We start from the raw sequence: 13,096 nt of genomic DNA on the forward strand, positions 1-13,096 counted from the left end.
TGTTATTTTTAAGGGCATAAGACTTGATATACGTTTTGAGACTAAATAGTAATCAGGGCCTGATGAAAATTACAAGTCGGAATATTTTACTGAAACGTTATTAGATTCTCTATGCGTACGCATATAAATTCTTACCTCATAATAAGCCAAAAATCCTTCTTCTCTTGTGTAAGTACCAGCTTTACCACCTGCTCTCGTGGGGACATTCATTCCGTTTTTATCAGGACTGCTCAAGGTGAAACTTCTGCCATAAGTGGCCAAGCCAACAATGATTTTCTCTTTTGGAGCTCCCATTTTCTCCCACAGTTTGACGCCAAATTCCTGCAAAATCAACAAACAATATATCATTTACTGTAATATAGAACTGTATCAGTTGCCTTAACGTGAAATCAGTCACTGACCTACAGTCATGCGTAATTAATACACTTCCAATTAAATGTATAATAATATAAAGCCAAATTAATAAACCAGAAAAAAATTAATTTTGAAGAGCAGCCAAAAAAAAAAAAAAAAAAAAAAAAAAAGTCGCGGAATTCTGTGTAAAGTGAAATATATTAATTTTGAAATAGCAAAGGCAATACTTGAAAGTCATTCATATTTGAAAATTAAGGAACGACTTCATACGCTTAATTAAACTGTGTATTATAAATTTATGGGCATTGCGAATAAGAGATATATTAATAAAAATAAAAACGTAATCCAACTTTACTTAATTAGCCATTTCAGCTAGAAATTATACATTAAATCTGACAATTTAATATTTATGTGTTTTAAAGAAAAACCTAGTTAAATAAATAATTAAAAAAATTAACGCAGAATGATGTATTATGACTTTCTTGAATAGTTAAAAAGTTATTCATTACGGAGAAAAAGTAGTAAGTGAAAAACGCTAAAGATGAAACAATTTAATACTGCTTCCTTTTATGTTGCTGTCTCATCTTGTACATACTATTAGGTTTCTTTGAAATAAGAAACATGGAAAATTAACTTAGTTCTGGCCGGAATTCGAACAATGGTATATTTAATTGACAACTAAACCTACTTACTACTTATATTTTCAGACCACGCGTGGGGATCGCAATAGTTCTTTACTAGCTCACATAAATCAAATTTCTTTGCTATTAAAATGGAATACTATTTAAAATACAAAGAAATTAGAATAATATTTTAAACGTAAAGTTTAATTTTAAATTCCAAAACTAATTTTCCAATCCTAACGCGATTTAATGTCTAGAATATGCAAATGTTATTACAGGAACATTAGACTCTATTGCTTAGAATGTTTTGTTTTTTATTTCCAATGGCAGGCACATGAATAAGAATAAAAGCAAGTAGCAGAAACAGAATATAAATAAGTAGTAATGGGGTAAAAAAAAAAAATCTGAGATGTTTCAGATTTTAAATTACTTCCATAAGGGCGTTTTTATAAACGTTTTGTGTGTTACCTTTATTTATTAAATATCATGTTCTTTGCACATAAACCATAAAATTCAGTTCAAATAGGAATGTCGCAAAATAATTTTAAAATGAGACTATCATTACAACTTCCGATACACAGTTCGACGCGCTGGAGATAAAAAGGTTTCCGCCCCTCCCCGTAGAGTGTTGCGATTGCTCGCTTTTAAATCGTTGAGTTTGTTACTCAAAAATTTGTTAAAGTTTTGCAAACTATAAAATCGATAATAAAACAAATTAAAAATTTCAAATTTGGGATTTCAGATGCCCATATTCGCAGTAGGATTACGTCATTCAAAACTGGATGGCTCTAGATACCGTTGTTTTATCACAATGAGTGAACTATACATACATTTTTGCAGATTTTTCATTATTTAATTTCTTCAAATATAATGCAGGACTCTAACATTTTGTGGCAACAGTTTGAAAAGTGAACCGACATTTATAGGAGTCCGACGCAAAATGCCAAAACGAAAGTAATAGTCCTGCGGGACTCAAATCCCTTTGGACTGATAAGTAGAAGCAGTAGAAATAACATCAAAAAGTTCAACACATAACCGGACTTTATCGCTATCGAGTCTTTTAGCCTCCCAGTATATAAAAACATTAGTATCTCGGTGGAGAGCGGCGTAGACAGGCAGGTGATGTTGGTCTATAGGCTTGTTTTTGACACGGAAGAGGCAGGCAGCATCAGTGAGAACGCCAATACGGCACGGATGAGCAGATAGGCTATCATGCCTGTAACTAGTAGAAGATCAGCCATTACCTATCGTCTTGGGTTATCAGGTTCATCTAAAAGACAATTGTTTCCATATTTGCTTCAGTTTTGCCCAGGAATTCACCCTGGTACATCGATTCTCGTTTTGTACAGTGTAACAGCATGGCATTTTTTTTAGTAAAAAAATCTGCCTGATCGTAATCGTGTAAATTACTATGGCCAAGGATCCACCGCAAAACAACACGTTGATGTCCAGACCTGAAGGAATTCAGCAGCTTTGGACATTGGGAAATCTCATATGAGAGTAGAGCTGGAATTGAACTGAATGGCAGCCTGCGAATCTGACAGTAATCCTACATTTTTAAATCCATTTAGCTAGCAAGTTAGCTGTTTAAGTGAGATGTGAATCGTCTCCACTTCACCGCCAAAAGCAGTACCACACTTTCGAACTAGCGCACAGAAGGGAAATAATTTCGAGAAAACACCGGTTCCCAACATTCTCGTGTCTTGAAAGCTGTCACCCATCTGTATAAACACGCTGCCGCTCATTTTTCATGATGTTTAGTCTCAATAGCTTCCCAAGGGTTACATTTTAGTACATCGATGAAGTAAAAATGCCTAAAACATTAAAATGTAAATAAAAAATGAATGAAAAACCCACCATACAGAGCTGTTTCCTCCATTGAGATTCAGTGGAAAGAGCATAAAGGGGACTGTTGTGACCAGTCTGGCTTTCCCATTTTCCGTGAAAATCGTATGACATGATGTTGATGAAATCACAATAACTGCAAATAGAGACAGCAAGATTAGAATAATTAATAATTCTAATATATTAAATTAAAGTAATTAATTTTGAAAACAAAGTTCTGTAAAATAATGACTTGTTTTTAAAGCTTTAAAATAGTTGTATTTTTGTTTCTCTTCATCTCATCGTGAAACTCGTCATGAGAGCCATCTTTTCAAGATAGCCTTTGCTCTCATGATGACGTGCTCAAGATGTCTTACATAACATGACCATTGGTGAAAGTTAACACCAATATGTACTTATGTTCTCAGAAATAAGGCTCGCTTTTAAATCGCTGTCTCTGAAAGTGAACGATATTTCTGAGAACATAAGTATACAGGGTGTCCTTAACACTTTAACATGAGCACCATTAGTTGCTCGGAGAATATCAGGTCTATTCTCGATTTCACTTCAGATGTTATTAAGCATTTGTATAATCACAGTAGCTGTTTTTGTGGTGATTCGAATTTTTAATTCTTCGTTGATGGCGAATCTTTACATCATGACCATTGGTGAAATTGTTTTGGTGAAACTCGACATTTTAGGTATCCTCAGAAAAAGAAGTCGAGTCGTATGATATTCGAAAAACGGGCTGGCCATGAAAAATGTCCAGATAAGTCCTCCTGGGTCCTTAGCTCCATCCCAATTTTGAATGGATGTAACGTTTCCTTTTTCACAGGTGTAATTCTGTTACCCCCTGTTATGAGGCCTAGGCAATGTACTCAGCAGATTGATTGCTAAATGACCGATGGATATTGACCATCTCTGACGAATGAATTAAGCTGCAAGTGCTCGGCCATTAGAAAAGCAAAAGAAATGTTTGTTTAAAGTAACCACTTATGGAGCAACAGTTTGTATATCACATCCTGATTGTATAGTTTCAGAATCAGCTGATAAAACAACGGTCAACAAAAGACGAGGCAATTTCTTATCTGTTTTGCTCTTCGAAAGCTTCCATCAGAAAGAGAGGGTCACTGGAATCTGATGACACTTTTTGTGAAACCATTACCATCAAATGTAACTCAAATACTTTTTAAATACCTAATATAGTGCCATTTATTATAACTGGCATCGATAATATTATTGCAACTGGCATCAAAATGACATTTATTTTAAAGCCATTTGTTGTATCTATCGTTATAATTACCATTGGTACTGTTATGTGAGTTACTGTAATTGGTAATGCTAATGACATTAATATACAACGCTGTTTATTCTAACAGTGCCATTTCACTTTTAGGACTTTTAAGTTTTTAAGAAACATGTTTTACAAACGCCTTCTGCCTTTCGATTGCTTTTCAGGTAATTGTTTTCTCGTATAGACGTAGTTATTTCGCATAATATTAAACTGCGATCATGAACTCTCCTAAGTTTATTAATTTACACTTGTAAGAAATGACTAAATGACCGATGGGTGTTGGCATTCTCGAAGAATTATTTAAATTGCAAGTATCTAATTACTGGAACAGCAACAACGGTGCTTGATTAAAAACAATTACTTACGCAGCAACAGCTGGTACATCGTATCCTGATCGTATAGTTTCAGAACCTGCAGAAACAGCAACGGATAACAGAAGACGAGGTAATTTTTTATCTTTTGCTTCTTCTTCAAAAGCTTCTCTTAATTCCTAGAAAAAGTTATTTCAGTAATTAGAGTTCGTATATAATGAGTTACCCAAATTTTGCTTAAAATCTCAATATTGAATGCAACTGAACTCCAGTAATCTGGATTCCAGTAACATTAACTCCAATAATTGCCTGAATCCCTTGTTTTTCGATTTAAATTTTTTAAAAATTTATTCAATGTTTTCTTTTTATGGTTGACATAAATCGCACAAAAAGCTATTTTATTATCATTGTATATTAGTTTACGTTGTATATGCTCAAATTATTATTTTGTAGCAGTAAGGGAAAAACAATTTTAATTGAACATTACTTTACTTGAGCAATTACTACTACACTTCTTGTTTTATTACACTTCTTGTTTTATTTAAATAAAAAATAATTTTGTCGTTTATTTGTTACAGAAAAATTCAAAAAGGATTATGTATGTAATTGTAGACTGTATGATTGACTAATAAAATAAAAAAAATTAATTTCATTTTTTTATTTTGTTCGAAAAAGAAATGGGCTGTAAAATTAACCATGTAACATATAAATTATGTCAGATAAAATATAATTTATGCTTAATTTACATTTTGCTTTACGGAAATGTGGATATTTAGCATTTTTAAGTGAAAAGGATTTTGGCGAAATGAAATGCGATAAATGGAAAAATAACGTCTGTTTTCTTGGAAAAGTCGTCATTTCAACATTAAAGCTACAGCCGTAACAAAGTCAAAAACTTGAAAAATATATGTGTTTCTGAATAATAAAGATTAAAACAAAATGATAAAAGGGGCAAAATTTTACATTCATTTCCAACATCCATTTAAATATTTTTCTGTAAAAATTGTACCACTAAAAATATTGTAACGTACCACCAGTGATACGTGTACCACAGTTTGAGAACCGATGGTATAGGAGGAGTGTTAGGTAGAAAAGAGGCGCCTAAGGACTGGTTGACTTCATAAGACTAAGATATCACTGTTTCATAACATTTAAAATAATTTATTTTCTGCTTCTAGAAAACTATGCAAATAAAAAGCGAAATAAATTCGTAAAAACATTCACTTTGGAATCATGCAACTGTTAAGGTTGTTTGGTAAAGATACCACTTAAGGTAATGCATGAATACTTATGATTGCGACTATCACAGAAAGGTAGCAGTTCTTATTCCGCTATAATGCACATAACTGACAGAGTAACTTTTCATAACTTTCCTCAAATGAAAATATATTTGGTTCAAAATTTCGGGGATACACTATATATATAAATCTTAATCTTAATTCTTTTCCTAAATACATTCCACTGTATGCATCTAATATCTAATAAGTCTACCAATGGCAAGTGGATAAATCAGTTGAACTCTGGTAGTTCGATTCGTGTCGCGATGATTGGCTAACTACACGGGAACGTGCATTTTTATAGTTTCCGCGTATATACGAGCCAGTCTGTTATAGAGAGGCCTTAATGAAGGCGTACCTCTCTTTGCAGATAACCCTGGCGAGATTTACCATAGTCTAACAGTCTAGTGCTATAGTCCAGGCTAATTTCAAGTAATACTGAGCCATAGTCTATTATAGAAATGATTTATTTTACTTTAATTCTTAATATTTTACATCAGTTATTTGCAATCTTTTTTTTTTGTCACATTATAAGGTATTTCTCCAGCCTTTTTAGCGTGCCTTCGTGGTATAGTGGTCAGCACGTTCGACGCGTATTTGAGAGGTCCGTGTTTCGAGTCCCGCGAGGGCATTGCTCCTTTTTCATTTCTCCTGCTTTAAAAAATACCTAATGTCTCTACAGTGGCGCCCGAACTAAAAGGTGGTGATTCTTCACCACCAGGATTTGGCGATTGAGTCCTTTAAAAGGGGGGAGTACGTGAGGTATTCCTCCTTGCCTTCTTAGAATGCCTTTGTGATGTAGTGGTCAGCCCATTCGACGCGTATTCGAGAGGTCTGTGGTTCGAGTACCGGCGAGGGTATTGCTCCTTTTTCATGTCTCCTGCTTTCGAAAAATACATAATGTCTCTACAACATACCTTTGGAAAATATTTCATTAGTGATTGGTCACGTAGGTTTGGATAGTAGAAAATGTACTATTATTTCCTCAAAGTATATATCATGATTAGAGACTCATCACTCAAGGATGCAAAGCAATCTTCGTCTCACACCCTGAAATTCCATCTCATTTCCCATGGGGGAGAAATTCTATTCTAAGCTGAGCAAGTACCTTAACTTAGACTTTTCCAAAGTGATCAAGTACTTACTTACTCAAAATCTCAATGTTTGATGCGCATTTCATCATAATAACTTTCTCTAAGGCGACAACGATGAGTAGTCTTTGTTGCTACTTTTTTCTAAGATTCTGGAGGATGAAATTACGCAATATTGAATGTGCATATCACACTAATGGTTGGTACGAGATCTATTACACTGTAAAACATAAAATTAAGTCAGAAGGTGAAAAGAACAAGAAAGGGCGATTGGTCAGAAACCTTGAATCGAATTCTTAAATCACATATTTCTTTTTCAAAATAAAGGTAACAGGAAACCACCATTATTCAACAGTAAAAGAGCCATTCTTCAATGTCATGCACCAGAAAGAAGTGTCAAAAAGGAGAAAGAGAGTCATATTTCATCGTTCTTACTACAGAAGAAATACGGCACAAAGTCGTAGAAGATGAGCATTTGTTACAAAACCGACGTAACGTAAGTGGATTTCTTATGTTTTACTCAAAATCCCATTTATAAAGACTTAACTGGAGGAAAAGAAGTTAAAGGAGAGGTGGAGAACAATGACTTCAATATTTTCTTTATTAAAGCTCAAGAATTTGTATGTTTTTTTTTTTTACTAAAAGAAAACACGGCCTTGTTATTTTTATATAAAGCTTTGTATTATTCAACTTCTTTAGGTAATGAAGTATTAGTGAAACATAACTTTGATTTCACTGAATTTGACAGAAGCGTGCCTTATTTCAAGATATAAACATAAATTTGTATGCAGTGAAGAGAATATGGCTAAAGAACAAAATGTTGAAGCAACTACTATTAAACAGCAGGAATCTTGAGAACAGATTTGCAGATTTATAGTTTTGAAAGTTAAAATGAAAGCTGCTTCTTCAGCTGTAGAAGTGAAAATGACGAAAAAGAAGCGTTTGTTTGCATGAAAATAATTCAGGAATAGTAAAGTGAAGCCATTAGAAACGAAGCCACTAGCGCCATCTACAGATTTAAATGTGAATCAAATGCAATGACACTTGATTTGAAACACGTTTTTTGAACAGCTGAAGCTAAAGCGGAACCTAATCTCTCTTTACCGAAAACATCCCAAATCCAGGGACCTAATCTCTCTTTACCGAAAACATCCCAAATCCAGGGACCTAATCTCTCTTTACCGAAAACATCCCAAATCCAGGGACCTAATCTCTCTTTACCGAAAACATCCCAAATCCAGGGACCTAATCTCTGTTTACCGAAAACATCCCAAATCCAGGGACCTAATCTCTCTTTACCGAAAACATCCCAAATCCAGGGACCTAATCTCTCTTTACCGAAAACATCCCAAATCCAGGGACCTAATCTCTCTTTAGCGAAAACATCCCAAATCCAGGGACCTAATCTCTCTTTACCGAAAACATCCCAAATCCAGGGACCTAATCTCTCTTTACCGAAAACATCCCCAAAATTTCTTTCTTTATTGTTTCTCATTTACGTTTCGGTCAACAACAAATGGCACAAATGGCTCCATTTCTATAATTTAATAACAGCATTATCGAATTTTTTCCGTGTTGTTCTCATACAGATACCTGTTTCTTTTCCATCATTTTCACGCCTACTGTCGAAAAGAAAATTCCTATTTAAACTCTTAAATCATAGTTTTCTAAATTTATTCTCTCAACGCCTATTTCTGTTGCTTATTATTAGATGCTTCAATGTAATATTTGTATTTTACGATTTCGATAGTGTGGAATTTTAAACTCGTACGTAAATGTTATAGAAATATGAAAAAACTATTTATGGATAACCGAAGTGAATATTAAGAATAATAAAGCCATGTATGTTTACTTGTGTTAGTAGAAAGTGGGAATATCTTTTACCTTTAATAGCAGCACAAAGTTTTTTTTGTCGTCTCCTCCTCTTGGGAACTCCCAATCCAGGTCGAGGCCATCAAAATTCCTGTCTCGTAGATACTTGATGGCGCTGAAGACAAAGAGTTGTCGGTTGTAGCGGTTATTCGCCATCTCTTTGAATCGCTGAGTACCAAATGACCATCCTCCTGCAAAACAACAAACGATCATTGCAGATATATTCTATAGTATAAAAAAACTGTGGTTAAAAACATATAAGGCAAACTTATTAAAGCAAGCAGCATGTAAAATATTTTTTAAATAATTATTTGTTTTGAATAACATATGTATAACTTCATTTCACGAGATTCTATAGGTTCAGTTAGTGTCATTACGACAGTCGAGCAGTTTTAGAGTCAAAGAAATATAGCTGAATATTTACCTTTAAACACGACATTTGTGTGACTGCCAAATTAGTACATTGTATCTAACTAGCGAATATGCTATTGTCCACAGTTTTATCACAGTTTTATATCATCTCTTAAAAATAAATGATAATTTTCAAAATAAGAAAAATGTAAATAAATATAATATGAAATCTTAAAAAAATAAAGGATGTTCTACTAAATTTGAAAATTTCGCAGTTAATGTTAGTCAGCAGCAAGAAAATGAGTTCTCATTCTTTGCGTTCTATGTATCACGCCAACTCAAGATTTCGATGTACAGTAGAAGTCCATTAGTCCGGCATCCAACAGTCCCGAATGCCCGATAGTCCGGCATCGCTCCGGAAAATTGTAAAAATTTCGGTTTTCTCCAAAAGTGTGTCTTTAAAGCAAATAAAACCGCTCGAGAGCTATTCGGAAGTTTTCGGGGTAGTTCGAGATCATCCGGAAGCGCTCGGTATTGTTCGGAAACAATTAGCGGCCGGCTAGTCTCAGCTGTCACAACAAATTCAGGTGCAGTGCAGCTCCGTTAATCAATCACGAAGCGTCTTCGCCATTTTTTTGTGCGTTGTTGTTTTGTGTCCTTTCACATCGCAGTAAACGTAACTTTTGAAACTGTTTATAAAAAAAGTGATTTTCTCTCCAGAATGAAAAATTCTAAGGATTGCCATTCCTCAAATGTCTATAAAAATTCGCCACTGGAACATGCGACATTCGTGTGCCCACATCTGTGTCCTCAGAGAATTAGTTAAGTAGAGAGAATACCTGTATAATAGTCTATTCACAGACCAGACCCAAGATGTTGCTTCTTATGGATTGTCGTGAGAAGCTTAATTGCTCAAAAGGAAAGCAGAAGATAATCGAAACTCTCTTTCACCCATGTAAAAGTATGTTCTAACTGTACAGTGACCATGTTTTCAAAACCTAAGCCTTCGAGTTCAAAAGGAGAGAAACGAAAACACGTAACACTGACTCTCAATCAGAAACTAGAAATCATCAAACGGCTAGAAAAAGGCGAGAATAGAAATGTTTTAATGAATGAGTTTAATATTGGCTCATCAACTATTTATGACATTAAAAAACAAAAAGATGAACTAATGAAGTTTGCTTCTCAATCGGTAACAACTGAAAAATTGGCTTCTAGACAAACATTAAAAAAACCAAAACTGGAACAGCTAGATAGTGTATTGTTCAAATGGTTTAGTGCAGTACGATGAGGACATTATCAACATTGTAGTAAACCCTCAGCCTACTCAAAATCTTGAAGAAAATGACTGAGATGCCGAAACGGAAGAAAAGGAAAAAATCAGCTGGGCAGAAGCTGCAGAATCACTAAATAAGTTTATCTCTTTTGCCGAGGCTAGTACTAGCTACAGTGCTTCAGAAATTATTGATTTCCATATCATTAGAAATAAATTTTATACTAAACGCCAAAAGTCAAGAAAACAAAAAGACATTCGTGACTTTTTTAAATCTAAGTGAAATATGTTTTACAGTACGTGTACATACATTATATGAAATGTAAAATAAACTTTGTTGTATGTATTTGCATACTGTATTTTTAGTTTAATTATTAACCTAATTGTTCTTATAATTACCGCCCGATAGACCGGAATTTTCGGTAGTCCGGCACCGAGCCGGTCCCGAACGTGCCGGATTATCGGACTTCTACTGTATAGCAGAAGAATCTTAATAAAGTGGGAAAGCCATGAAAATTCCACAACGATTCACCAGGAAAAGCGCCCAAGTAGAAATTTCAAAACAGTTATGTTTTCTTGTCTTTAATCCAAAGGTTTAGCCACATGGACAGGCCTCATCAATAATAATAAGAAGGGATGTGTGTGGCAGCTGTCGTAGCTCACGCTAGCTGCCTCATACATCCATCCAGTGGTGAGTGGTAACAATATGACTTTGAATAACTCCATCCTGCTTTTAACTGAGATTATTTTAGGAGATAGAACAAGAGTCTCGTACCCTTCTTACTTTGCAAGCAGTTCTCGAATGGATCTCCAGAATGAAAAATTCTAAGGATTGCCATTCCTCAAATGTCTATAAAAATTCGCCACTGGAACATGCAACATTCGTGTGCCCACATCTGTGTCCTCAGAGAATCAGTTAAGTAGAGAGAATACCTGTATAATAGTCTATTCACAGACCAGACCCAAGATGTTGCTTCTGATGGTTTGTCGTGAGAAGCTTAATTGCTCAAAAGGAAAGCAGAAGATAATCGAAACTCTCTTTCGCCCATGTAAAAGTAATAATTTAGTTAGTTTCTTATTGATCTACCATTTGAAGGTAGTTATCTAACTATGTAAGGAAAATTCTAGGAAATGTTGCTGTTAGCTTATAGTTCTAAATTTATTCGCTCTTCAAGTCCCAAATCTCCTTGCTTTGTTTGAGATACGAACCCAGGTCAATCGGCATGGGAAACACTGTACCGATCAGTTGGCACCTTCTACTTCTGGACGATTTTACCCATTTGGCCGCTAAAGGAGTATTAAAGATTCAATAACCTATAAATACAATCAAGTCCTTCACATAAATATTTCTTTTCCTGTTATTTCATGTAATCAGTCTATTTAATTTTAAATGAATGGAAATTTATACTTTACTCATTGCCTTTTATGAAGATGCGCTAAATGCTGTAACAGCTTTAAATAGTATTAAAATTTTGTAGTTTAAATAATTTAAATAGATGAACATTAAGGTATTTGTGAATGGCAATATTTGAAACCAGACTCGAGTGCCTCGTGCGACTCTCGCACGAAGAATGTAATTTATTTTTAAATGTTAGAATATGTTTTCTCTTCTTGTTTGTATGTCGCCATTTTTTTTTAGTGTTAAATAAAAATTATTGCTGTGTTCCATCATTGGAGTTGCTTCATTTCGCCAAAGAAGTATCACAATGCATTGGCAGGACTGTTTAAAATATTTTTATCATCTTTTAATTCTGTATCTTTTAATTCTTTTAATTCTGTCCTTTGTTTCCGTTATAATAATTAGCCAATTGTAGTTATGATAATTATAACTATTTGTGAAATAACTGGAGATTCGCATCTAGAGATTAAGGTGGCATTTTTCAGATATTACTTGCATACTGTTTTGCTCTTATACTAGTTATTCTCCACGTCTTTAACTTTTAGAATCAGCATTCAACACTTACCTTGATGTCTTTTTGAGAATTTCCGCTTAGACCAAGGTCTTACTTATCTAAATTTGCTGTCTTTCACTTGAATATTTTAATTCTATTCCTCATAGGAAGTAGGTAATTATTTTCACACTGTATACTGGTAATTTGTATATCAGTACATTCAGAGAAACTGACTGTTTATGGTTTCCTGGTTATTGTTGTTCATGTCCTTTCTTTCTCCGTTAATATTCAGAAAGGCAGTTTGCTTGTGATCATTAGAAAACATTATGTTTTCAGTAGAAATCTTAATATGCATTGGCCAGCAGCGTTTCACCTCCAAAATCCAGGGTTTTATGTATTGTGGATGTATCTATTTTTTAGAACTATTTTACTTATTATTTTTCAGGAAAAGATACATATATATCATAGGAGCTAACTTGTGGCATGCAGGCAGCATAAGGAATTTAGTCCTTTCACGGTTAAAATATTTATGATTTCTATTATTATAATTGACCTTAGATTTCCTGATGCATATGTTTAATAATCCTTTCACAGCCCATGGCAAGGCTAAAAATTACTATTATTATTATTATAATTATTGAAAACAGACTTCCTGATTCCTTATTTGAATTTATTTACATACAGTGCGTTCAATTTTAAACCAACTGCGACGTACAGATATGTGAGATTAAAGAATATACTTAGCAGGAATAGTATTGTTATGGGCTATCGATTCGCTTCTATCTCTGCAAATATTCACAGAACATAATCAGGGAAATCTATATACAGCTGATAAATAGCTGCAAATAGCTCCAGGAGAACACAATGTTCAACCATTTTCCCTTAGATTACGAGAAATATCGTTGATCATTCACAGAGTAAGCTCTCAAACGTA

At 34.1% G+C, this 13,096-nt stretch overlaps 1 protein-coding gene across 1 annotated transcript in view; it reads right to left on the minus strand.

Moving 5' to 3' along the window:
- Cht7 (chitinase 7) overlaps positions 1–13,096 on the minus strand; it is a 190,658-nt gene that overhangs the window by 48,741 nt on the left and 128,821 nt on the right. Inside the window, exons 4-7 of the mRNA XM_035368167.2 lie at positions 8,659–8,837; positions 4,461–4,585; positions 2,835–2,958; positions 136–321 (exon numbers count right to left, since the gene is read on the minus strand). Coding sequence (XP_035224058.1) covers positions 136–321; positions 2,835–2,958; positions 4,461–4,585; positions 8,659–8,837 — 614 coding nt within the window. The remainder of the gene's footprint in view (positions 1–135; positions 322–2,834; positions 2,959–4,460; positions 4,586–8,658; positions 8,838–13,096) is intronic.

The sequence above is a fragment of the Stegodyphus dumicola genome, chromosome 9 (assembly GCF_044657685.1).
Source record: "Stegodyphus dumicola isolate Sdum_Otavi_A_Nest chromosome 9, ASM4465768v1".
NCBI lineage: Eukaryota > Metazoa > Arthropoda > Arachnida > Araneae > Eresidae > Stegodyphus > Stegodyphus dumicola.